The following is a 27,765-nucleotide window of genomic DNA, read 5'->3' on the forward strand; positions in this document are numbered from 1 at the left end:
GATCAGAAGGTGGTTTTGCTGGCGCCGCTCCACAACATCCTCTCTGCACTGCAAAAATGGGAACTAAAAGTAAGTAAAATGTTCTTGAAATTTGTGCATTTGTCCTTGAATTGAGCAGGTGAATAAGATTATCTGCCAAGGAAACAGATTCTTGCACTTAATATAGGAACAATGCATCTCCATCATCTTATTTCAAGTGCAGTATATCTAATTCTTATTTTAGTGGTCAAAATACTCATTCTATCGGCAGATAATCTTGTTTATCTGCTCAAACCAAGGACAAATAAACTAATTTCATTTGCAGTGTGCACCATGAGTCGTCCCAACAGGCGATGTGGCCGACTACGGCAGAGTCATCTGAGGACTTCTGACGTCGGCATCCAGGGGAGCGGATGAAGGCTGAGTAGGGCGACTACAAACTTCAGGTGCCTTAAACTCACGAAAGAAAACTTTACTGTTTACTACAGCTGTCCCATAGAAGTAAACATTTAATCATTTTTATTGTCTATTTATCCAGCTATCATCAGTCACCGTTTATCCCTGCAGGGTCAGCCTGGAGCCAATCCCCAGTGGTCATTGGGTGAGAGGCGGGGCACACCCTGGGTAGGTCACCGGTTCATCACAGGGCAACAACCATGCAGACATGCTCTCATCCCTGAGGGCAAATTGGAGAGTCCAGGTAACCTGACAGTTTGGAGGAAGCTGAAATACACACGCACAGAGATAACATCTAAACTACTTATAGAAAGACCCTGGGTCAAACCTGGGATTTGAACACACGACCGTCATGCTGCAAGGCAACAGTGCTACCAACTGCACCGGTCTTACATATTTAGACATTTACAGTTTCATACCTTTTCCTTTGAAGTGATTATTCATATTTTAATCAAATTCACTTTATTTTTCTGTAAAGCACGTTGAATCCTTCAACACTGATTTGTGACACATTGTGTGACTGAAACCGATGACTGATGGAGATTAATAAAATTCACAGTCGTTGCAGGAGGTGTTACTGAAGGGTGAGGGGGAAAAAAAACCCCAACAACTGTCCAGTTGATTTAGTAGTTTACTCCTCGGGTGCATGTGAAGTCCCCACTGGGTGACGCTCATGCTAAAACTGGTGCGCTTCACCTCGACGCCACATTCATGTTCCCTGTGGTTATAAAACCCGGTTCGGAGCTGCCGACACCATTTGCCCGTTTTGTTTGAATCCAGAAGCGGTCCGGAGCCATGGCCTTACTCAGAGTGTCCTCCTACCGCAAGCTGTTCCAGGACAACAGGTGGAGTCCAAACGGAGAGCTGAGGTCGCAGCGTCCAGGACAGTATCGGGTCTCCGCCAGGTCAGGGTGCGTCACGCACAATATATATTTTAATACTTGTGATGGCTTAAAATCTCTTGCAATCAGATTGATTTCTTTGGAGTTTTTCTGTGCTACAAAGTGAAGTTACTTGGTAACATCCTTTTAGAGCAGGGGTGTCAAACTCATTTTGGTTTATGGGGCCGCATTCAGCTTAATCTGATCTCAAGGGGGCCACACATGTAAACTCATTGCAAGATTAAATATAACTAATAAAAGTGGACTTGCTGTTGATTTTTATATTAAAAGAATTTCCCTTTTACAAAACATATTAAGAATAACCTCAGAGTTTAAGAAAAGTATTTGCAATTTCAACAATACTTTTACTCAGTTAAACATTTCTTTAAGTGCATTATGCATAAGAACTGGTCACAGTGATTGTAAGATGTTGAAAAATATTACAATAAATTAGAATAAAATAAATTAGAATAAAATCCAATATTCTTTTTTTTAATATTGGTACTTTTAAAAAAAGAAGCTCATTAGAAGATGTAGTTCAGCTGGAAGTCGTATTACAGAACACAAAAACAGACATTTTGGCCTGTGTATTAATGTATACATACTGTGCCGTTTACACACTTCACATTTGTTTTGTATGTGAAATGTCTTTACTTTCATCTGAGCAACAGACTTTGAAGCATTAAGTACTGCGTAAAGTCCGTCCCCACCTTAGTTCTGTTGAGACGGCTCTGAGAGGCCAAACACAAGGAATGCAAGAGTTTTGTCTCCCACCTTCCTGAGAACCACATTACTTCACAATCCTTTCATGGGTTGGGACCATATTTGTTGCTGGCGTACTTTTTCCTTCCATCCAACTTTCCATTGTAATGCCTGGAATTAGCAATGACCTTTTGTGGGTTCCCCGCCTTGTGGAGGGTGTTGGTGACTGTACAGTCAGAAGTCTGGCCCATGATTATGTAGCACAAACTCGGTCATAACATAACATTTCTACATCAAAAATATTTCTTTCCTGCTTGCATAATATTAAAATCTTCAGAGAAACCGAAATGTTTTTCATTTGCTTTAAGCTCAAAGTATCAAAACAAACAGTTAAAACTTAAAATATATCCCGCTGTCTGTGTATCAATATAATACACGAGTGTCATAAACTGAATGAAGTTAGTGAGATACGTTGTTTGCTGATTTTACATTTTCTTGTGTGCACCTGTATTTACCTGCAGTCCTGCATTAACTGAGACTTTCAATATCTGAATGTGTGTCGAAGAATGTATTAAACAAGCATATATTAAAGCTGGACACGTAAATAACCAACAGGAAGTTACAGTGATGTGGTGAAAATAGGCATTTTGTTCTAATAGAAAAGTTATTATAGTGTGCAGTGCGTGTTTGCGATGATAGAGCAGCATTATACCAAGCTTTTTAATAAAACTGCTGCAAGTACAGATTTTACTAAGTTTTTGCTTAAGGTTTTTATGCATAACAAATGCACAACTTGCAGCTTTTGTGTTATTTTCTCTTCTTGCAGGCGAGCAGCTGTTGACACGTGTGGCTGCGATGGATTAGACTTCGTTGCAGCAAAAGCTGTGAACAAAGAGGGCCTGGACCGGTTTCTCCAGGAGCGAGCCGCCATCGCCGCCCTTAATGACCGCCTGGTCACACTTATAGAGCTGGTGTGGACAGACACTAGTTTAAACAGCTTTTGTTTTTCTTAGTTTTCTGCCTTTTTACCTCTGTGTCCGCTCCTTTCAGGCCCATTGTTTGGAGGAAGAGAACGACTCTCTTGATTGCCAGATCACTGAACTGGAGCAAAATCTGAACGGTCAACATGCCCCCCCTGGCATCACCTCCACTTTGGCGAAGCCTGACTACAGCCTGGAAGCAGCGGTGGAAAGACTGCGCAGGCAGAGGGTAGGGGTACTGCTGGGTGTGTCTGCTGCATGTTTCTCTGCGCGTTGCCATGCATGACGAGGATAAGCTCGCTGCACCAGCTCCACCTATTCCATCCGGTCCACTTCTGTTTGCACGGCGGGCAGTAAAGACCCGTCAGAATCCATTTCTGTTTTCACTGCCTCCTGACTGCAGGATGAGATCATCTGCGACACAGAGGAACTGACGGAAGAGCTTGAATTCCTACAGAGAGAGTATGAGAAGGCTGCACATCACAGGGCCCTCGTCCAGCAGGGACAACAAGATGTTGCAGAGGTAATATTTTCCCACCATTTAAGCCCGAGAGCCTTTTTTTCCCCCCAAAACATTGCCTGCTTTATAAGGGATTTCTCAACTTGTACAATGCATAAACTGCTAATCTTGTTATCAACTAACATAAAGGTCCTGAAGGATGGTGTGGGTGTGAAAATGTGAGAGTAAATTATTCTGGGCCTGAGTAAATGAGACTTAAATGCCCAAAAAAATAATTCTGCCTATAAAAGAAACAGATGTATTTATACAAAACTTCTTCCTTTTATTCCTTATTGTTGCTAAAGAGTTCAGGCCCCCTTTAAAGGGGGCTCGCTGGCTTAAAACCCACTTTTCACCAAGAAGGTTTTTTATTACTGAATTCATAAAACTAACAAACCTCAGTTGTGTAAAATGTTACTAGACCTCTGCAAGAGCATTTTACAAATAAAAAAAAAAGCCAAACTCTCAAAATGAAACTTTAAAAACATACTTGCAAAGACGTCTAGGAGGACCTACACTTATCAACACTTATTGGTACCTCTAGTAAAGATGGGTAAATTATATGTAGCATTATCTCACACTGAAAAAAAACCCCATACAATCTGAGTTAACTAATTTAGTAGGAAACAAAAACAGGCTAGTAATAACAGTATTAGAATTATAACAAAATTTAAAGCAAATGGAGCTTTTTATTGCATTTTAATTTCATTAGCGAGTCAGTAAACTTTCAATTAGTTCTCCAAGACTTCTTGTTTCCCTGCAGTATAAATATGATGTGGCACAGAGGCCAAGTTCCCATATTCACTCTGCAGCATTAGAAAGACAAACGAACACGTCTTGTTATAAATGTTCTAATAAAAGCATCATTACTCATGCCTTGGTGTGGTTCATTAGCTGCATAAGCCCGGGACATCATAAAGACGCCACGACCCAAACAGTCCGACATTTGTAACGTCTGATGCCTGCGTTGAGCAAAAAGCAATCCTTCAGGACCGTTCTCATCCAGGAGATGATCTGTTTGGGTTTCTGCCGTCAGGAAGATGCAATAGAACTGAGAGATTAAGGTTTTATCCAGCTGCCATTAAACATATAAACTAACAATAATCTACCTGCAATCACGCAAACCTAAGATGTCACTCTGCACTTTCTGCTGCTCCTATGGTTTACTATTTGTTTTAAACTTTTAAAACCATTTTATTCTCATTGTTTGATGTGTTTTTAATGAGCTACAAGGTATGCATTGCTTTTCAGTGACCACATGTACAATGACAATCAAGGCTTTGAATTTGAATATTCAGTGGTAGCAGATGTGCGCTGACTTTCATAAGACAGGAATTGTCCTCAAGAAACTACAAACGAACCCAAGTAATTTAGCTCAGCTTAAAACAACTGGAACTGTGACAAGCAGCACAGGTTTATTTTGCCACCAGGCAAAGTGGGAAATACAAATCTGGGCCTCACTGTTGGAGAACTGCATCAAACACTGGCCTCTTGGCATCACTTGGTCTCCATAAAAGCAGATAATGTCAAGGCTTCTGTACATGTCTGTATCTGGGACTGACCAATTATAGCAGGCTTACTTAACTTTGATCACACCACAATCAAAAGGCATAGACACATTACCTTCTGATGTGCAAAGGTTGTCCATCTGTGCTGCTTTTGATTTAACCACTTAATGAGTTCAGTTTAATTAGCCACACCCAGGCTTTGATTAATGCCAGACCTGTAGAGAAATCACTTTAATAGAACCTGTCTGAAAACATGAAGTATGGTAAGCAACACCTGATGCCTTTATCTGAAGAAATTCATGAAATGATGACATTCATTAGCCTCTATCAGTCTGGAAAGGTTGATAATCCCCAAGGCTTTGGGACTCCAGGGAACCACAATCAGAGTATTTATCCACTAATGGAGAAAATATGAAACAGTGATGAACTTTCCAAGGAGTCACCGACCTACCAAAATTACTTCTAGGGTCATCAGTAGCTGATATATAGGGTCTCAGAACCTATAGATCCAGAAATATAATCCATGGGAGTGTTTAAAGCCAAAACCACTGCGGAACAAAAAAATAACCCCACAAAGGCCCATCTCACATTTGCTAAAATGATAAAAAAGATAAAATGTTTGCCCGTCAGTTTGTGACCTTTAACTCCAGTTCTTTTGGTTCATGCAGCAGGAAAATTATGCAAATGAAACCAGGAAGCCGCCTCCGAAAAGCTTGTAGAGAAATGGTTTTGGACTGGCCTAGTCAAAGCCTGTAATGAAATCCGATTGATATGTTGTGGAATGACACTGAATAGGTAGTATTACTCAAAAACCTCTAATGTGGTTGATGTAAATGCAATTCTGCGAAGAGACGCAGGTCAAAATTGCCCTATAGCATTGGCAAACTGTATTTCATACTTTGGTTTTCTTTAACTGATATTAAAATGTTAAACATTTAATTGTGATAAAAATGGGGAGACATTTTTTTTATTGCAGAATTGTAAAGTGTTGGTTTGTTTTAGGATTGATCTGATGGTGGAACATGTGGAATCACACTGCTGTTCTATTGAAATCATCTTAGAAATGTTAACAAACAATAAATACAGTAAGTGATCCTCATATGCGTTATTTATGGATCCTATTTTAGGTGTGGAAGAGGTAGGTAGGGAAACATATTTTAGTTTTAAATCACTGATCAGTTTGTAAAGCGATGCTAAATTTAAGGCAGCATCGGCGGTGAAGATCTGGTGAAGCTGCAACACACATTTCCCAATACTTGTATCTTTACAACAAAATTTTTTATTTCATTGCTATGTTATGTGTTACTTACAAACCTGAATTCTTAAAAAAAAAAAAATCCAAACAAAACAAAACTAACAGCTTAATTTCCGTAATAGATGTCTATACTTTTGTAACAGTATCATTGGCTTTTAATGATTAGTTTTCATGTGCTTTCCTCTGTTGTAATAATTATTTTTGGCCACCAGGTGGCAGTGCTGCCATGCGTTTCAGCCTCTGAATCGGATGAATTATCTGTGGTGTCCACCTGTAGTTGGCGAGCAGCACCCAGCAACCAACTTTCCCAACACCCCCACCCCTTCCTCACACATGCCCGCACTAATCTGCCCGCAGCTGTACCAGATGTGAGAGAGGCTTTCATTTCTGCCTTACAGATGTAACACTTTTCATGACACGGTGCCGTGAAGCTGCTGCTGGCTCGGTTCTTCGGTTCTGAATTGGTTGCAGCTGCAGGGCGACTGGATTTGGTGGGAAAATTGGCAGGAAAGTAGATGAGGAGCAGCAATGTGGAGGAGAGGAGGGAATATCGCACAGATTAACTCACAACAAGCTGTACTTGCTCTACTTCTCTCAGTACCACGAGAGAAGCCGCCTTTGATTCTGTGTTTTTGCACCTGTTTCATGTTGGGACTTAACAAATTTGCCCTCCTAATTTTGTATGTGGAGACACACATTTTGAAGACACTGTAGACCAACTTTACAGCAAGGGAATCGATGCAAGATTGAAGCTGAAGTTCTGAACCTGTTTTGTTGGATGCAGTGATGAACCACATTATCACCCAAATCTGCAAAATGCTGAAGCTTAAATTTTATTAGAATAGGACAAATCTGGAGCAGTTAGTGTTTTTATACAAACATGGATAGTATGGATGTGGCCATGACTCTAATACTATGTACAATTTACACATATGGGTTGTAGTTGTAAATTGAATGTCCGTGCTTGTATAAAAATGGTTTGTATTTGTTAACAGGGTTTTTAAATTGGTAGAAAAACATTTATGCGTCTACAGAGCAGAGCCAGGGCTCCTGGTGTTGTGAGTCCTGCTGAGCAGAGTCTCATCCCTGGAAATCAATCTATCTCCTTTTCCTTCTTGTTATTGGGTAGTTCTAAGTTGATGTTGGTGGCAGAAGGTAAATATATGCGTAAAAGGCAACGCAGGAGACATTCTCCATCATTTCACCACGCTGCGCCCTGAGAAACTCTACAACATCGGTGTAAATGTAACTCTTGTCGGACTAAAAGCAAATGTTCCCTCTCAATGTCTATATTTTCATATGAGTACATCTTAACAGCACATTTTGTTTTGGATAATTGGTAATATTTGTTTAGAAATATGCACCTCTGGGCATCAGTTTTCTCCATCTTGGGGCATGCATAATTTCTACTCTTCCTGGGACTCTAAATGCAAGGCAGTAATCTCTGCTTGTCCCCCTTGGGGCTTCCCTGTCCAACCAGGTTAAGGCCCTGATGAGTAGAAACAATCTGCAAAAATTCACAAGAGTTTTGTGGTTAAAACTTCTCATACAGGGACAGCAGAGCTGTTTCACACAGATTTACAGGCACATCTGTGGACAAATGCACATATCTGAATTTTTGTGCCATTGTCTTTCATGCGGTCTCAGAGCACAAAATACGTATAGCTGAAAATTTAATCCTTAGTCTATCTTCCCAGAAAGGATTCTCTCATCTTCCACCCATTCTTGTGCTCAAATGCAGGCTCTATCTCCGACTCCAACACTGATTAATCTTAAAGGGAAGTGTGTGAGCTGAACCTCCTGCTGTTTAATGTATTGGACAACCAGGCTCTTGTGTTTTGCTTTTCATCTCTTCCCTCCTCCTTTTCCTCTGCAATGCAGTCGACTTCCTGGTCTATTCTTCCTGTGCTATTGATGCAAAAACAGGTGTTATGGCTCAGAAAACCAGTCATTATTGTGGTTTAATAAACTGAAGACCCAAATTTATGCACCTTTTAGTTTTCTCTGCTAACTTGATTGTCTCTGCAGGCGGTGGATGCTGTGACAGCAGAGTGTCTGGCGCTGAGGGAGCAAAGGGCTGTCTATGAGGAACAGCTGGCCAACATGGAGGCCCAGCACAAGACGGTGAGAGAAATGTCTCTGATGAAACAGAGATTTAGCTCTTAGTTCAGAGTCAAATATTTGGAAAGATTCCCATACTTGTGGTGAGAAACAGCTCCCTGACCCTCAGTAACCTTGCTAAAGAGTTGGTGCCAAAAACAACCTTGTTAATAAACCAAATTGGGAATCATAGCACCTTGGAAAAGCATTCACATCTTGTCACATTACATCTTTGTAATTTACAAGGTGTGTGTGTGAATGTGATTGACCAACAATAGTAGTGCATATTTAAAGGAGCTGGAAGTAAGATATTTACTGTAAACTCAACCTAAATCATTCTCACTTGTCACCTCACCTGGGATGGAAGTAACATTTCCTAAAAACAATCAGTCCTCTCCATCAACAATATCTTAGTCACGTTTTTTTCCCCTTTCAAACCAAGAGGTACCGTTTGGAACTACTTGGGTTCAGAATGTAGCCCGTGTTTACTTCCTGGTTCCTGAGCCAATCATATGAGAGTTCCCAGGGTTTCCAACAACAGAGCGCAGCATTTGGTATAATATCTTGACAAAAGAGCTGCAGCCTGTTCTGTGTAAGTAAAAATACACAACAGCAACACACCGTTTAAAAACGGCATATTAGATTATTGTGATTGACAAGATGTTGTACCGATTTGAGCCACAAGGTGTCAGTATTACTTATAGATTCTTTGAGCAAGGGAAGGGAGGCAGTTTTATTAACCCCCCCTGCCCCACCCCTGAGTTTACACAGGTATCCCACGTCCCGAAATGTTCTTTAGTACCTGAAGGGTATTTTTGCGCTTTCTTATCAGCAAAATAGCTCAAGCTAAATTGGACTGGATGAAAAGAAACTGAACAGTTTTTAGATTGAGACACATAAAGGCCAGATATGTGGTGAGCAGTTGCTCTCTGCAGCTCCTCCAGAGAAAAAAATGGGCCTCTTGGCCAGGACCGTCGCAGGTAAGGTGCGAGGCCTTGTGCGAACTTGAAAATGTGAGTCTATGCTTTTTGATATGGATGCGTAATTACATGACACATTGCACATTACCATAATCTGTCTCTAGATTAAGAGATAGAACATGGAAGATCAATACTATTTAAAACTTATTGGAAACACGTTATTAAACTTCCATCTATCCATCCATTCATTTTCTGATCTGCTTAATCCCTCATGGGGTTAATTTGAGGATCTCCTCTTGGTTGGGCTTTACCCAAAAAAACAAAATGTGCAAAATGGTGATTCCCAAAAACGTATAGATCCAGTAGATGAACTGACTGAAGGGGATCCATCTCTCAGATCATGCTCAGAGGTTTTCCTTCTTATTGTTTTTAAGGACAGGACTGTCACAAAACGGCTGTTTTAGGCCTGTTCAGGCACACTGATTATCATAGTGAGATGTTTCAACGTCTCAGGAATTTCAACTGGTCTGAAGAAAAAAAACTTAATCAACAAAAGTACAGGGAGTTGCTGTTCAAGACTGCTTCAAAACATTGCAAAAATCCTGGCTGCTTGGGAGCAAAAAAAAAAAACCTTCTTCACTCTACTGTTCATAAAACCAAGCTTTTCTGCTTCAAATGGTGTTGGACTTTATGAAGACTATGGTAACCTGAATATATATATATATATATATATATATATGGGGCATATACTTCAAAAGTAAGTCTAGACAGCTGTTGTGTCAATTCCTGTAAAAACTGTCAATAAAGATTAATTAGAAGACAAGAGTCAAAATAAAGCCTGTATGGAAGTGTAACTGTTTCATCCTCGAGAAACAAGTTGGATCGTATCCGTTGCTTTATGAATCAACATCCGGCACTTTAAAGGAGAGAACGGAAGAAAAAAAATGAGAGAGAAACCAAGGAGCTTAAGGGAAATAACAGATTAGTTTTATATCAAAGTGTAACCAGACGTCTGGTTTGGCCGTAAATAGCTAGCAGTTTCTTTTCTGGGGATTTCCACTTTTTTTCTGTTTCTTCTCTGTTTTTATTTTAGGGTTCTATTTAAAATGCATGTTTTGCATAGCAATTATCCCTTTTTCTTTCCAAACTGTCTGAAAAGTTAGACTGCCCAAAGTTTGCACAAAAAAGGTTTTTTTATTTATTTTTGTTTCTGAACTTTTTTGTCAATTTTCTTGCCTCAAAGTATGTCTGGGACACCTTTAACTAATAACATGTTTTAGCCTCCTGTTTTTAGTTTTAGTGAGGCGTTGCAGCAGCAATTTATTGTACATGGATATATTAGTTATAGTCCTAAAATGATAAACCTCTAAATGGGCATTAGATGACATAATGAGAAACATAATGAACTACTAGACTAAAGGCATATTTAGTCCCCTTTATCTCACTACAAATCTGTTTGAACTGATCATCTGTGTATTAAAAAAAATCCCTATTTAACCCTTCAGCAGAAGCTCTAGAAGTTCTTTGAAGACTCACAAAGAGAAGCATGCAACACAACAGTTAATTAGAGCTGTCCATCAGCAAACTTTGGAGATATTAAAACCATTAAAAGGCTTCAGATCTTAATGAGCGCTCAATAATTGTCAATTTAACCCATCACATATTAATTAAAGGGCCTGTCTGTACCTTTTTTTTCTAGTTTAATGACGTGAAATTCTGTGGAATTTGATCTTATTTGGAAGTAGCTTTTAGGAGTAAGTATGGCTATTTAAGATATTTTACTTGCTGAGCATCTTGGTTTCCACTTGAGCTTAAAAAATAGAGAAACTTACATTTTCTTCCATTGTGTTGACAGCTATTTTACAGCTAACATCTGTGCCGTCTTTACTTTGGCAGCAGGGCCAAACAAAAAATCTCCATATTTAACTAATGCACAATACAGCAGTATTAATTGTTTACTTGTTCTTTTGCCAAAATGTTGAAGTGGTCCTTTAAAAATAGCTTTGTTTGCAACCATGCATCATGGCTGCACACACCCTGCCTCTCTGCACCTTTCACAGTTATCCTCCACCTCACCAGAAGATGACAGACACAGCCCAGCCTCACAGCTGAAGCAGGAGCGACTCCATCGCTCCGTTTTCCTCTGCTGCCCGCCGCTGAAACACGCTTGCTCCCGCTGGACCTACCTCCGTGACGCACCGCGTGGGAAATGTGGCCAAATCCCAAAGAAAAACAGAAATTCTCGTTTTATCGCTCGTTGTTGTCGGCACTCCCACACGTCCGATTTTCTCCTGACAAATCAGGAGCTGTGTCATTATTCAGGTGCGACGAGAAGCAGAAAATTGCTAGTCGAGTTGCATCTGAGTAATGAATGTGCAACTCTATGTACTGAAAGTTGAAGAAATCCATGCAGAGGTGGATACTGTGTTGGTGGCGTTGTTCAGCTTTAACAGCTCCTTCAAACCACAGGAACCCTACCCAGTATCTGATTATTATACATGATCTTTGGCTTCTTGCTACTCGTTTCCTTTTTTCTTTGTGTTTTACTTGTGTCAGTATTACATATTTTATTCGCAGTTTTCTGATGTAAATAATGCCGATTAATCAAAGAACCTACAATAATACATTTAAGTCTCTGCAATGTAGAAACAAAAGTTCAAAAGCTGCCTTAAAACTGCAAATAAAGTCGGCTTTGAGATTAGCATATTCCCAATTTAAAGGTGCATATATTATATATATATATATATATATATATATATATATATATAATATATAAAAACATTTGGTCATGATAAAATAAGGTTATATACACCAAGCGTCCATCCTGATAGTGTCTTGATGGTGCTTTTCGAGGCTAAATACAACCCAGCACCAGGCGCGATGATAAACGGACATGGCGCCATCTACAGGCAGTATTGCAGAACTATCAGAAAGCCAGATGGCGACTAATGAATCACTACTAAGTAATGTCAGACCGAGCCTGACCCCAATGATTGTAGACCAACCGGTATTAATTAAATAAACCGATCTACAGCAGCTCTAAGATCCTCATATCAGAACATCAAGGAGGAAGAAAATTCCCGTTCATAAATGAAAACGGGGACACAGCGTCAAGGTAAAAACCAACCAATCGATCTATTTATAATGTTGTTTGTAACTATAGAGGCTAAGAAGATCATTGCTATTACTATTATCACAGTATTAATAAGGAGGTTTACTCATGTCAATCAACTCTTCAGTCACATCTGAGTAATCAGCAGCTTTAGCTTTGTATGCAACCAGAGTGAGCTACCAACGTATACATTTTAAAGATGTCAAATAATGTGGCTATGTACCTTTAAGTAAAGTCAGGACAATTTACAACCATATGGTAAACATCAGAAAACACACAAACTTAAGTTCTGCGTCAAAAACTCATCATAATAAGTTGAGTGCATTGAACCTAAGGGGTGCCTTGCAGCACATCCCAGCTGGGGCTCTTTCTGCATGGCGTTTGCGTGTTCTCCGTGTGCGCGTGTGTCCTCTCTCCAGGTACTCTGGCCTCCCTCATGCAGTCTAAAATGTTCATGGTTCTAAGATAAAACTGGTCCAAAGGTCTGCAGTTAATGGGGCTCTCATGACCCATTTTACCATGCCCACTTCATGTAAAGTTGAAACACCAAAATGTTCCCTCAGCTTCATGTTCCTGCAAAACTGTGTAAACTTCCTAGTATTTTAAAGTCGCCAAACAGACAATTAGGAAGTCACAGGTCAATTTTCAACAATCCTTCGCAGTGCCGTCGCTTCTTGGGCCTGATAATGTGTGATGTATTGAATGAGCGGTGCACTGTCTGAATGTAATTGCTGCTTTGTAGAGGATCATCAGTGTGTTTATGTATATGTTGGATGTCCATGCAGGAAGTGGAGAGCCTGCTGCAGCCAGATGAAAGGGCTCTGACTGCAGCCGCGATTAGGTTTGGCAGCCCTGACATCACCCCAGCCTTGGATGTAAAGGAGTACCACTGCCAGCTGGCCAAGAGCCTCCAGGTACAAAACATAAGTAACATAAGACACAAAACATGCCAAGAGGAGGTTAAATAATGTACTGCTCTGTTTCTGGCTTTAGACTCGAGAATATGTCCAGACAACCCTCATAAAACAAGATGTACTTTTTCCCCGCAGATAATGTCCATTCTTCTGGTGCCTATAATTTATTTTATACTGAGAAGCATACATTTCTGAACCCTAAATTTCAAGTCTTTTTCTTTAAAAGAATGTTTTGCTCAATTTTATTGCACAGGTTCTTATTTAAGCAGGGTTCTTCAGACAGCTGCTCCTCATCCTCCTTGCTGATCACCTCTTCCCCCCCCCCCCTTCTATAACGGCCCGGTCGGGTCTCCACATAAATCTCAGCTTTCACAAATCACTGCGCGACACCCCTACTTGTTTTCTTTACCTCCTAACACAACAGAGAAGGGAGAACCTGAGAATCAGGGTTGCAGTTCTGGGCCCGGACAGAATGCCTTTAGTCCACCTCTGTTAGGAGAAGAGCAGCTCAAAGGTACAGCACCGGGGTCAGGCTGGAACTCCGGTGGGTCTGACCCCATCTGGGGCGAGGATGTCTGCCGGATCAGAGGTCAGGGATGTAATCAGACTGCAGGCCGCCTTCCCAGGCTCCCTCTCAGCTTTTGGAGTGGACAGTTTTAGAGGCATTAGAGAGGAATCTCTGGTCCATTTATATTTGAATTATCTGCGTGTCTGACTAGAAGTGACCGTGTTCTGGTTTCTTCGCTTGAATCCCATCTATTTACTCTCTCTCTCTCCCCGACTCAGCGTCTCCCTTTGCCAGCTGGACAGCATCCTGTCTGAGCCTGGCCTCCATTATGAGACATGATTGTCTCGATGTAAAAATTATTGCTGCAGGATTTAAATGGTAATGGTGATTGTTGGCCCTCTCCCACACACCTGCGGCCCCTCATGTTGCTTGTTTTCGGCTGCGTGGTCCCTCCCATGTAATTACAAATCAGGTGCACGGTGAGAGCGCTTTACTCATCCAGCCCTCTGAAAGGACTTGCTCTGTCTCTCAATGAGCTCTCACCTGACTCAAAGAGATGCCCCTGTGGTCTCTCCGGGTTTTCAACTTTGCACACTTGTACAGCTGCACTGTCTCCTAATTGTTTGTTTCTCCAGCTGGAGTTTGGGGCATCCTCCACTGGCAAAGGTGATGGAGAGGGACTGGAAGTGGGAGGAGCCGATGGGTCAACGGTCAAAGACCCAACAGAGATAATTAATGTGGACGAGATGAAGACTCTGGTGAGTGGGCTTCCTCCTATTTTTAACTTCTTTAGACAATAAAGTCCTCTATATTACTAAAATTGTCAAAAAGGTGTCAAGAAAATCACACAAGCATTGAGGTAGAACCCACCAGCAAGCAAAAATGGTGCTTAAAGCGACATATTTTAAGACGTTTTTTCATATTCATGTTACTGCAAAGTCAACTTTATTTATAAGCGCTTTAAAACAGCATAACTCAACAAAGTGATGAACAAACATCATCTACATGCATTAAAACAAAAGAATACACATAAAAGTTGTTATAAATCTGTGTAATCTGACCCAATCTGTTTAATATCTTCTTATCCATTTATTCATGTTTTTATGTATGTATTTATTGGACCATGAGTCCGGAATAAAGTTTATCTATCTATCTATCTATCTATCTATCTATCTATCTATCTATCTATCTATCTGTCTATCTGTCTATCTGTCTATCTGTCTGTCTGTCTGTCTGTCTGTCTGTCTGTCTGTCTGTCTGTCTGTCTGTCTGTCTGTCTGTCTGTCTGTCTATCATGATTGAACTTGACTTTGTAAAGTGCCTTGAGATGACATGTTTCATGAATTGGCGCTATATAAATAAAATTGAATTGAATAAACAACTTCAATAAATAAAATTAGCTCTCATGCTGGGTCAAAAGTCAATGAAAAAAGATGAGTAACCAGAGCAGATTTAAAAATAGAAAGTGAAAAGGCCTGTCTGATGTGTGATGGTAGTAGGGTCCAAAGCCTTGGAGCAGCCACAGAAAAAGCTCTGTCCCCTATAGGCGTCCTCTACACACCCAGGAGGAGCTCGTCCGCTGACCTGAGTGAATGGGAAGGGCAATGTAATTGCAAAAGCTCTGAGAGGTAGGGCATGGCCAGACCATTTAAAGGTTTAAAAGTAAATAAAAAATGTTAAAATGAACCCTAAACTGAACAGGCAGCCAGTGTAATAAGGCTAAAACAGCAGTGATGTGCTCTCTCTTTCGTGTACCAGTTAAAAGGCGGGCAGCTGCATTCTGCGCCAGCTGGAGAAGAGACAGGGACATCTGTGAGACACCATAGTATAGACAGTTGCAGTAATCAGGATGTGTTGTGATAAAAGCATGGATTACAGTTTCAGAGTCCACTTCTGCCAGTTGTCTCAGTTGGTAAAAACTAGATTTCACCTCAGAACTGATCTGCCTGTCAAGATTAAAACCAATGTCCACGTTTTACCACGAGGTTGGTGACAATGGGTTTTATGTACTGTGCCACAGGGCCAAGCTCTCCGCAGGATGACCCACTGGAGACAACGGGACTAAAAAAACAAACAAACCTGTCAGTAAATTTAAGGAAGTTAAGAGCCATCCAGACTCTTATTTTGTCAAGGAACTCAAACAGTGATTGTGTAGAGAAGGTTTCTTCTCGTTTCAGGGGAACATAAACCTGGCAGTCATCAGCGTAAAAGTGAAAGGCACAATTGTGCTTCCTAAAAATGAAGCCCAAGAGAAGCAGATTTAATGAAAAGAAGCCCAAGAACGGAGCCTTGTGGGACCCCACAGGAAAGGGAAATAGAAGCAGATTTAAACTTGGCCAGACTGATACAGGATGTCCTCTCTGTCAGATAGGACCTGAACATTCGAGGACAGTCCCATGAATGCCTAATCTAATCGAGAAATTAAAATGTTGTGATCCACAGTATCCAATGCAGCTGTTAAACCCAATAAAACCAAGATCACACAAAACTCTGAGCAATGCAGATCCTGTGCAGTGACATGACTTTGTACATAAAAGGTTATGTGCCGTTAAAAAGTCCATCAACTGTATATAGACTATTTCTCTCCAACATTTTTCAAAGACAGCTTGGAGATCAGTCTAAAATGTTATAATACAGTTGACAATACATGGTACTGGACAAATTTCACTTGAACTGGAAGATCATTCCCTGGATTTCATGCAGAAAAATGCCTGGTTCACTTAATTTTTAGCCCTGACCAAGGAACTTGTAAATATATCCTGGAAGCCGATGCATGGAAGCCAAAACTGGGGTAAATTGGTCATGCTGTTTAGCTCTGGTAAGAAGAACAAGTACCTGAGCTTTGAGGGACTTATTGGGAACTAAATTTAGACTGATCCAAGACACTGGACAAAGAGTAAAAGTGTAAGGAGATAAATGTGTGAATAATTTTGACATTTTGAAATGTGTATCAAAAATAGAACCACGTTTTTGGCTTTTGGGTGGCAGACAAAAGCTAATGGACCAGTTATTCTGTTGCAGACATCTAAGACTCTTGTGTGTGTGTGTGTGTGTTAAAGCATAACAAACAGGGTAAAAACAGCAATGGGCCCGGAACAGAGCCCTGAGGTATTCTAAATATAAATGTGGAACCTGATGACGAATAATGTCCTGAGTGAATAATGAGAAGATCCTGTCTGACAAATTGGTGCAGTGCATGAAATGGAGTTAACAACTACAGACAAGATACAAGAACACAATGGCTTACTGGGTCAAAGGCGACAGTGAGGTCTAAAAACTTTAAAACAGCACTTATCCACCACTGAAGATGAACGATTCAAACTTTTTGAAAGGCTTTTTTTTCAAGGTTTAAACTTCAAAATGTTCTGTTTAGTTGCCGTCTTATTATAGGCTAACAAATAAGTTGAAAAAACGTATTGTTTTTTTTCATGGTTGGTTGTTTTTCAAGGTCTTTGACATTTTTATCAGCTGTAAATTGCTGATAAGACATAATTTTGCAAGGCTCCACCACAGCCAGAGAGAAAACCTTAATATTTACCTCATAATTTATCTCCCTTTGTTACAGCACACTGGTCCAGATCCTCTCATAATATATTTTGAGCTCCTTTAATGACAAAGAACAGATAAGACGTAAAATCAACAATTGGCTTCATATCATCTATCGAGTGAAAAAGATTGGTTTCCCACAGCGGGCGAAGGGAGTGAAGAGCAGCTGAGTGACAGGGGAGCAGCAGTGTGGGAGATCCTGCTGACCAGAGTGTTTACTCTGAGGACACTTTCAGCAGGAGATGTGAAAGGCCCGTCTGCAGCTCAGACAGGATTTATCTCCCCCAGTGGCCTCAGTTATTAAGCACAGCCTTTCAGATTGGCAGAGGAGTAATAAAAGTCTTAAAAGTTTATACACACTGCCTCAAGACATCTGTTGCAGTTGGAGAAGCGGGAATAAATCTCGATCAAACATTTATTTTCATCCACCCTGATAGAAAAGATCCCAGAAGAGGCCTTGAGGAGATTACTGGACGATAATGTGGCTCAGGTGAAGTCACCAGATGGAAGCAGAAACCACCTCCCTTCTCAGTCCCGCCTCGCTCTCGTCAACATCCATCAGCGGTCTCACCACAACTGGCACCTGACCACATCTGTAACAAACCTGGTGGTTTGGTTCTCATTACCGAGGCCGCGGCTCCACTTCCAGCTCTCTAAATAAACACGGAGCCTCTGAAACCGCAGCGGAGCCCCTCCGACATCATCTACTTCTCCCCGACACGAGGCCCCGCTCAGGTCAGCGCCGCCTGACGGATGGACAGCTCGGCTCGATCTGCTCTGTTTCCTCTCCCGCCTCTGATGGATGCTCAGGGTCTGGTTTCTCACCGAGACACAACATGACCAAACAAACACGTTGCAGTGAAATCAGCCCTGACTCAGGACTGTATATAATAGCGCAGGCTGTGATGGCGTCCAATGCCACTGCTTGCATATACATACATGACTGCGCTCCACTTATCATGCCAAGGGCGAAGGAAGGAGAGTACTTGGACTTGGCTCGGACCAGTTTGGGAAGTCATCAGGAAGCGCGCAGGCAGGAACCGGGTTGTCTTCTGCTCAGACGGTTCCTCTGAAATGCGAGCCTGATCTCCATCTGGTTGTGACAGATAATTGTTGAACTTCTATGATTGCTGTAATTACTCATGGCAGAACGTAACAGACACTGATAGAGAGAGAGAGAGAGATGCTCCGATACATGAACTAACCTTGCCTAATTGGGTTTGTTGCCTTTATTCTAAGTAGCTCCAACTTAGTCTTTCATCATTTTTTAGGACAAAAACACACATTTCTGTGTACAGTGCTCTATAAAAGATTTTTTTTTCTGCATCCAAGGAGCCAGACCTTCAAGTAATCCTTCAAAGAGGTCTGGATCTGTAGTTTTTTTAGACACTGTGAAAGCTTTTCCCGGTCCATTCATCGTACCTGGCAATAATAACTCTGTTGTTTCCAGAGTTTTTGTCACCTGGGTCAAAATCATCATGAAGAGAGTCGCGTTTTTAAAGTTAAACACTGCACAATAGTTTTACATCAAAATGTTCTATTTTTACTTGTTCAACAATAAACTAAACATACAAAATCAGAACTAAACAAAGTAGTCTGAATTTTGTAGAAACGGGTTCTGCAAATCACACTTCCAAAGCAAGTCTTATTAAACAAAAACAATACAATTTCTTGAAATTATTTCTATTTTCTTTAACTAGAAAAATCTTTTAGTCCATTATCATCAACAAGAACAGCTTATGGACCATTCATCCTTGGAAAAAAAATACCATAGGTCTCCTTTTGAGTAAAGGTTTGTGTGTGTTCGTGGTTTTTTTCACTAGGAAATTAAAATGGTTAATGAACTACCTTTAACATCTGCTGCTGTGTTATAATTAACTTTTTGAGGTTCTATTTTCTCTGTCCTACCCTAAGGAAATTTAAAAGGTGTATTTGCCCGTGTTGGTGTGTCAAGTTTGTACCATTCTTGAATTGTGCTCAGGGGCCAATCCCCCACAATCCCTCGGAGGGCCACAAATAATTTAGATTAGACTGAAAAATGGTTAAAAAAATACAAAAAGACAATAACAAAAATAAAAAAACTGAGAAAAACAATACAAATCAATGCAAATTAGTTAAATAATATAAAGACATTTTTTTATGCCAGTTATTTTTTCACAGTTTGGGGCAGAAGGCTTTATAGCAGCCTGAAGGTTCTGCTTTTGATGTTTTTCTACATTACCTGATGAGTAAATGTAAACCTAACAGTAAATAGGAGGAGTTACTAAAGACGATCAGAACCCCTGCAGTAGGAGCCAAACTAATCCTAAATAGTCCGACGCCCCCCCCCCCCCCCCCCCCCCCCCCACACACACACACACACACACCACACTACCACTCTGGCAAGATTAGTCCATATAGACTAGTTGTCCAAACTCTGACATTTTGATATGATGATATAGGGTAAAAAAAACAATACCTTCATTGTCCCTCAATGAGAAAATACTGAATATTGGAACAATTTGTGTTTTTTTTACAAGCTTCTAGTAAATATTCCCTTACAATTAGCTTTTAAAGTGGTTCTTTACAAAGTTGACCACATATGCAGAGGCGACTCTGCTACATCTGGTTAGTTGGAGACCCTGAAAGGGTTTGGTCAATCATAACTTCAACAAATAAAAGCAAAATATTTGTCTGAAATAGGCTAATGGACTGAAAAAAATGGTAAAAACCAACCTGAGTCATAAGGAAAACTTTGAAAGATTCACAAAGTCTCAAGAAATAAATGCCAAGACCACTTTAAAGGAAAGTTGCATTCAAGTAAAACATAAGGCTTTAAAAAGTACTTCCGCTCTTTTGCGCAGTATAATAATATGTTACAATGGTTAGTTTTAAAGAACCCACTCATTGTAGCTCATTGTTGTGGTTTTTATGATTTGCTAATTGATCTCGCCTCTTTCCTGTTCACAGTGATAGTAATCATAAAAGTTTTACAATCATGCTGACCATCGCTTTTCATCCAATTAATGCTGAAACATTTCACCCTAAAACCACAAATGTGAACCTTGTGGTAGCAGTGGATGAATCGTCAGGGGGATCGCTAAAGTCGGTGGGAGTCACCATCTGGAAACAATGAAGGTCTGCGTGAATTTTGATGGCAATCCATTAAGTATGCATCCAGATATTTCCATCTGGATCACATTGGTTGGGGCATTGTACCGACATGGCTGCAAGCACTGTTTAATAGCTCTAATGAGGCCAAATCAAGAGTTGCACGACAAGAAAATTTGGGATTTGTGGTCATCAAGTGGTCAGAAATATGACCATACAGGTCGTGCAAAATAGCAGGGTTATTTATAAATACAGAACACATCCAATAAGCATCACATTTGCAGCATTTAAACAATTACAAGCCAAATCCTTCATCCCAGATTCTGGTATTCTATTATTATTTTATGCATTAATGTTTTTATTCAAAGTTTGCCTGTTGAATCTTTTTACGCTCTCCAAAAATACAGATTGGTAGCCGAAAACGTTTTGCAGCCATATTATAAACGACTGGCTGGTGTTGGATGTATTTGTGCAGATTTTAGACCTGCAGAAGGAGCTTGATGAGCTTGAGAAGAGCAACGAGGAGCTGTTGGATGAAGCTGAGGTGAAAAAGGTTGCTTACATGGACGAGGTTGCAGAGTTAAAGGTATGGAGATGGGACGATTGATGTTTTTCACAACCTGCACCAGTTTGAACTGATTTTATAAATATATCTCTCTGGTTTTTTTTTTATACACCCCCAAAACCTTTGTTTGCCTGTTATTCAGTTTACTATAACGGAAATGAAGCAGCAGGAGGAAGACCTCAAATCCCAGATGAGAGAGCAGTGTGAGGAGTACAAGGAGCTGCTCGCTGAGAAGATGGCAAGAGACATGGAGATAGCCGCCTATCGGTAAGAAAGTCTGATGTCCGCTGCTGTGGACTCACCTGTAGGTGAAAATGAACTGAGCTCCATTCATTCTGGGGTCGGCAAACAAAATGTAATTATTGAGAGGCAACTGGTTTCATGAACTTTTAGGAGGCTTTCAGGAAAATGAGTTAACTTCCACAGAAGAGTCGACAGTTTCCTCTTGAGAGCTGGATCCATTTTTCAAGCTAAATGTGATGGTTTACTCTTCCCCTTACCTATCCAAGCTGTCTGATGCATCAACCGTCGCTGCTGTGTCTGTGTGCCTGGTTTTGCATGCACACAGTGGGTGGTACTCCATCCAGGGCTGGCCCAAACGTCCAACCCGCTTTGGGGCCCACTGTTGACCCAGGGACCCTAAGATAACTTGGATAAAAAAAAAAGCACAGTTTGACAAATGCAACAGCTGTAAAACCTCCATCGTTTGAAATTTGCCCGGAATTGGTGCTTAATTTGCTTGCATGGGCCATGGCTATTGCAAAAAAAAAAAAAAAATCCCAGACTGTTACATTGTAGTTTAATAATTTCTTCTGCTTGTTTGTAGGCTAGGAAAAAATTCAATGCACAATGTAAGTGGCTGTAAATAGATCAGTGAGTAGCAGCTTTTGACTCGTGTTTTGAGGTAAACACAACACTAAACTTGCCTCCTCCTCCCAGGAAGACCAGCTTCTTCTTCTTGGCATCAATACCAAGGAGCAAAAGTCTGATTCATGTCTCAACCATGAATACAAAGCTCACAGAGTGGAGCTGTGGACCATCATTCAAAACATAGAAAAACTGTTTTAGGACACTCATCGCGCCGTTGCCACAAGGGTTTATAGTGGAGACCCGAGAAGATCTGGGGAAAGTTAAGTTTGAATGTTAGTGTGACTGACAGTCAAAATGAAGGCATGTAGGAGGGAGGTTTATTAAAAGAAAAACACTACACGAAAGGATTTCACAGTTAGGTTTGTCAACCTCTTAGATGTCCCCATCACGTCTGATTGCTGTGTTAACCCGCAGATTTCAAACCGTTTCTGACATCTTTTGGGAATTTGTTTCTCCATGGTAGGGGGTCAGAGGAAAACAGATGGCGCTCAACAATGTTCCCCTTTAAGACGTGTCTTTTGGTGGGTCTTATGGAAGGCTCATGGTGGTCCTGGGATGTTTATGTTAGATTTTAATCTACTGGATGCTGAGCTTGACATTTTTTACACATAAACCGATGAGTAGCTCTTCACCAGAAAAAAAAATGCACATTCATAGTGGCTTAATTGTGTTGAAATCACAAACTTCTCTGTATTTTTAGGGGATTTCACATCATGGATCAATACAAATTGGTGCATGATTGGGAAAAAAATAAGGAACATGATACGTGAATTGAAAATGATAGGAAGTGTGTGAAGCATAAATAGTCCTGATCAGTGGCAGCTGGTGAATTGATTTTTTTGGGGGGGAGGCGCACAACACTGCAAAAATGTATCTAAAAATAAGCAAAATGTTCTTAAACATAATGTTTTTGTCCTTGATTTGAGCAGGTAAATAAGATAATCTGCCAATGGAATGAGTATTTTGACCCCTAAATTAAGATTATTAGACATCATGCACTTGAAATAAGATGATGGAGATGAATTGCTCCTATTTTAACTGCAAAAATCTTATTCTATTGGCAGATCATCTTATTTACCTGCTCAAATCAAAGACAGATACAAAATTGTACTTATTGTTAGTTTGGTTTTTGCAGTGTAGAGGTCGGGGATTACAATACCTAGAAGGTCCCCTGCCTGCTGCTGGACTTTTAATTCTGGTCTGTCTGGTCCAAGTTTCTTTTTGTCCTCCAGCAAAATCCTAGTAAAATGATTTGTATTCTCTTTCGCTGCGCCGTTGCCTCCCGTCTTGTTGTTGTCTGACTCTTCGACGTTCGCCGCTGCACATCAAAGCTGCCATTGGTGTGGCTTTGACTGACAGGAATCCTGAATTAATCTGATTGGATGAATACTGACACAGAAAAGCTGATTGGCCACGGGCGCAGAGAGCTGCACCCCGAGGAGAATCTTTAACCAATTAGAGACCAGCATGAAGCCAAAAGGTTACAAGGATGCATACACCTGTCCAGCATCCATCAGCTTTAAATCATTAAAATTAGGCATACACCAAATAAATGGGCCTAAATAAACCCAAAATGGAATGGGAATGCTGAAAAACCAAAAGTCAGACACAATTTTATGAGTAAACAGATATGGTAATTCCTTTTTATTTCATGATTTACGTTTACTGCGTCTACACTTTTGTGGCACCTGAGCACCCCCTATTGACAAGCTGCCATTGCTCCTGATAAAAATCTTAAGACCAAAATAAGTACTCATGTATTACCCTGTTGGGTGGTAATAAGGATATAAGCTGAGCTTCAGAATGGAAAAAGAAGAGAAAGACAAGCAGACTGGCTTAAAAACTGCATTTAAACTTCAAGAGACTGTTTATTGGTGGATCAATAAGACCATTACCCAAAGAAACAAACTAAAAACATCCAAAAAAGGACTCACAGGTCGACAGCGCCACAGTTCTTGTCTCTTACTTCAGAAATATGTTTAGTCATGTTTGATGCAAGTGGCCTGGTGGAAAAGTTGCTCCACATGGTGAAGATGGCTTCCTGAAGAGCATCTATGGTCTGGAACGCATGGAGACGCTGTGTTCTGGGTGTTCATTGTTAACTTTGGTGTCATCTGACCAGAGCACCTTCTGCCACGTGTGACCTGACTTTCTTAAAACACCTTTTTTTTCTTAACTCTCTTTCATGAGAGAGTGTGCAGCTAACTGCTGAAATTTGCGTTTGTTTTGAAAATGACGTTTGAGTCACATCTAAATGTTTCTGTTAATCTTTAAAAGGCTTTTATTTTTGAGATATGATCATTATTTCTCCAGGATTCTGAACTTTTTTCGCGGCATCTCGGTGAAAACCTCTGCAAAAAGCGTCAGCGGGAGAAATGCGAAGGTTATTTCGTGGTCCACCTCACGTAATCTCACCTGGAAATCCGCGGTTTCTTTTCAAGATAAACCCTGCAGGCAGCGCTGACATCCCTGTCTGCGTGGGTCACAGGAAACAGCTCCTGGATGTGATGCCGTTTCCTGCTTGTGGCCTTGAAGCTTTCTTGTCATTTCCCCTCGGTTCGCCGAGGTTGGTCAACCATCTGCCATCCGGCTATGTGAAGTGACGCACTTCTGCCATCCCATCTCGTTGCCACAGACATCCTCTTACCCCCTCTGCTACCCGTCCCACCGCCTCTGACCCACAGGGGCTGGGAGACTCATGAGAATGGGAGTCAGCTGCTCTCTGTGCCAGCCTTTTAATGTCAGCACACCCCCATTAGACACATTTACTGATTCGCCACGGCTGTAGCTCCCCTTCATAGCCCAACAGAGACTCACACACAGAAAAGCCTCACAGGCCTAGCCAAGGTTTTCCTCTACTTTCCTTTATTTACTGGATGTTTTGTTATCCTTAATTAGATCCATAAATAGGAAAACATTTTTATTTTTGTTCAAATTGTCTCCACCACAAACGCTAAATAGCCCAGTTTGCCATTACTGGGTGGCTTATGGCCCGTGAAAGTATTTGCGAGCGGTTCCGGCAGATGCTCGGTGCTTTAGTTTGCAGCGAATGCGAACAACATTACGCCGTAACTCATTCTGCAGTCGCTCTTGTGCTGCTGCGTGACACAGCGATCCTTCCTGATTTATGTCACGCTCCACCCTCCCAGCTCAGGTTCACATACAGTAACAGGACGCTATGATAAAACATCTGGTTTTGCTTGCCTCAGTCTGTTTTCACGTTGTCCTAAATGGTAGGTAAATACAACCTGAGGTGTACAAATGGAGATGACACAAGGGATGAAGGCTATTTACAGAAAACTTAGTCAGCAAACAGAATACTCTTGAAAACAAGCAATGCAGCTCATGTTGTAGTAGCTTGTAAAATTAACAGCAATAGTTAAACTTTGAGTTATAACATCTGAATCTTTGTGAGTCATTTTTGGTTAACTTTTTTATATTTACAAATTATTTTTATATTTATAAATATTAACATATTATAAAATATATATTTATATCTTTTATAATTGTCTTAGTAGAGCTTTCTGAAGTCCCTGCATACATCTGATTATTTAGCTGATCTAATACATTTAAAACCACAGTAGCTACAGGAGGCCCCACTTTGTCTCATTTTACTCCATCCATCCATCCATCCATCCATCCATCCATCCATCCATCCATCCATCCATCCCACTGCAAAAAAGGGAACAAAAAGTAAGTAAAATTTTCTAGAAATTTGTGAATTTTTCATTGATTTGAGCAGGTAAATAAGACTATTTGCCAACGGGACTAGCAGTTCTATCCCTAAAATAAGATAATTAGTTATTCTGCACTTGAAAAATTATGATGGAGATCAATTTTTCCTACTTTAAGTGCAAAAATCTTATCCCATTGGCAAATAATCATATTTACCTGCTCAAATCAAGACAGAAATGCACTAATTTCAAGAAAAATTTACTTAATTTTAGTTCCCTTTTTGCAGTGCCTCCATCTATCCTGTGCTTTTTTTCAGGCTATACAGTGGCTTGCAAAAGTATTCATACCCCTTGAACTTGTGCACATATTGTCACATTACAACCACAAACATAAATATATTTTATTGGAATTTCATGTGAAAGAACAACTCAAAGTGGTATACAATTCTGACATAGAAAACAATTATACATGATTTCTTTTTTTTTTCTTTTTTTTTTTACAAGAAAATCTCAAAAGGCCATTGTGCAAAAGTATTCAGCCCCACTGAGTCGATACCTTGTGGAACCACCATTTGCTGCAAGTCTTTTAGGAAACGTCTCTACCAGCTTTGCACGTCTAATGATGGAAATTTTTGCCCATCCTTCTTTGCGAAACAGCTCACGCTCGGTCAGGTTAGATGGAAAGCATCTGTGAACAGCAGTTTCCAGGTCTTATCATTGGGTTTAGTTCCTGACTTTGACTCGGCCATTTGGCATTTTGGCCTAAAAGTTACATTTTGGTCTCATCTGACCAAAGCACCTTCTTCCACGTGTTGGCTGTGTCCTCAACATGGCTTCTGGCAAACTGCAAACAGCACTTCCTATGTTTTTCTTTTAACAATGGCTTCCTTCTTGCCTCTCTTTCAAAAAGACCACGTTTGTGCAATACACGACTAGTAGTTGTCCTGTGGACAGATTCCTCCACCTGAGCTGTGGATCTTTGCAGTTGGTCCAGAGTCACCATGGGCCTCTTGGCTGCATCTCTGATCAGTGCTCTTCTTGTTCGGCCTGTAAGTTTAGGTGGACATCTTGTCTTGGTAGGTTTACAGTTGTGCCGTACTCTTTCCATTTCTGGATGATGGATTGACCAGTGCTCCGTGAGATATGTTTTTTTTTTTTTTTGTCTTTTTATAGCCTAAGCTGTTTAAACTTCTCCACAACTTTATCCCTGACCTGTCCGGTGTGTTCCTTGGACTTCATGATGCCGTTAACTCCCTAATATTCTCTCAACTAACCTCAGAGGCCGTCATAGAGCAGCTGTGTTTGAGATTAGATTGCACACAGGTTTATTCAGTCATTAGTGATCATCAGGCAACTTTTGAAGGCTGGTTGCACTCAGAGAAAATGAGGCTGACTACTTTAGCAGACAGCACTGTTCAGTTTTTTATTTTGATTTTTTTAAAATAATGTATATATTTTTTTGCTATACATCACAATTGTATTGCACTTTGTGTTGGTCTTTCACATACGATTCAAATAAAATATATTTGCGTTTATGGTTGTAATGTGACAAAATGTGGAAAAGTTCATGGAGTATGAATACTTTTGCAAGCCACTATATGTATATTCAATGCCTGGCCTCTATAGAAATATTTGCCATACATTTATAACGAGCCTTTACATTTAAACTAAGGACACATGTAATAAGCTGACAGAGAAATCAGAAAAGTTAAATTTTAAAAATAGTAAAGAAATATGTATTAATTAATGTTTTTTGAAAACAAATTAAATAAGCGAATAAGCAGACAAACACAGGGTTTATTTATACACTGCATGTTTAATCATTTATTTGCTATTGATTGGCAAAAACATTACGAGTGCAGTATCTGGTTTTTGGCCATGTTTTGTTAATGTCTTCCTCAAAGTCTGTTTTTATCTATTTACAGCTGATATTTAAGTTGCTATAAACTTCAGACTAATTGATATTAAAAACAAAATTACATAGTGTTTAATTTTCTCTGAAACACCATGTAAGTTTGCCTAATTTCTGCAATTGTCTGTGCATTTCCTGTTTTATTTACATGACATTTGGTGTTGTTGCTGCTAATGCAGGAGTCTGGTGGAAGAAGAGGAGGCGAGACTTTGCAGCCTGTGACTTGGACTGATCCGATGGATTTCTGCTGGATTCTTCCCTGACACGTGGATTAGAAAAACAGACCAAAAAAAA

The 27,765-nt window shown here is 40.4% G+C and overlaps 1 protein-coding gene across 2 annotated transcripts; it reads left to right on the forward strand.

The window, feature by feature from the left end:
• The first annotated feature begins 1,175 nt into the window (after positions 1-1,175).
• Positions 1,176-27,765, forward strand: vimr2 (vimentin-related 2). Of its 2 annotated transcripts, none has more exons than XM_036127468.1 (10): positions 1,176-1,346; positions 2,845-2,989; positions 3,069-3,227; positions 3,402-3,521; positions 8,289-8,384; positions 13,178-13,306; positions 14,450-14,572; positions 20,926-21,036; positions 21,158-21,282; positions 27,651-27,765. In XM_036127468.1, the coding sequence occupies exons 1-10, from the start codon at positions 1,231-1,233 to the stop codon at positions 27,691-27,693; spliced, it is 1,167 nt and encodes a 388-aa protein (XP_035983361.1). In that variant the 5' UTR covers positions 1,176-1,230; the 3' UTR covers positions 27,694-27,765. The 2 variants fall into 2 exon arrangements, with proteins under 2 accessions (XP_035983361.1, XP_012717132.2); XM_012861678.3 differs by having other exon boundaries at positions 1,176-1,340.

Source organism: Fundulus heteroclitus, chromosome 23 (assembly GCF_011125445.2).
Source record: "Fundulus heteroclitus isolate FHET01 chromosome 23, MU-UCD_Fhet_4.1, whole genome shotgun sequence".
Classification (NCBI taxonomy): domain Eukaryota; kingdom Metazoa; phylum Chordata; class Actinopteri; order Cyprinodontiformes; family Fundulidae; genus Fundulus; species Fundulus heteroclitus.

What these genes read in the sequence shown, in the direction of transcription:
- vimr2 (XM_036127468.1), top strand. Translation starts at nt 1,231, where the DNA reads ATGGCCTTACTCAGAGTGTCCTCCTACCGCAAGCTGTTCCAGGACAAC. An exon ending in AAAGACTGCGCAGGCAGAGG is followed by an intron (nt 3,228 to 3,401) that starts GTAGGGGTACTG and finishes TCCTGACTGCAG; the next exon opens with GATGAGATCATCTGCGACAC. An exon ending in AGCTGGCCAAGAGCCTCCAG is followed by an intron (nt 13,307 to 14,449) that starts GTACAAAACATA and finishes TTGTTTCTCCAG; the next exon opens with CTGGAGTTTGGGGCATCCTC.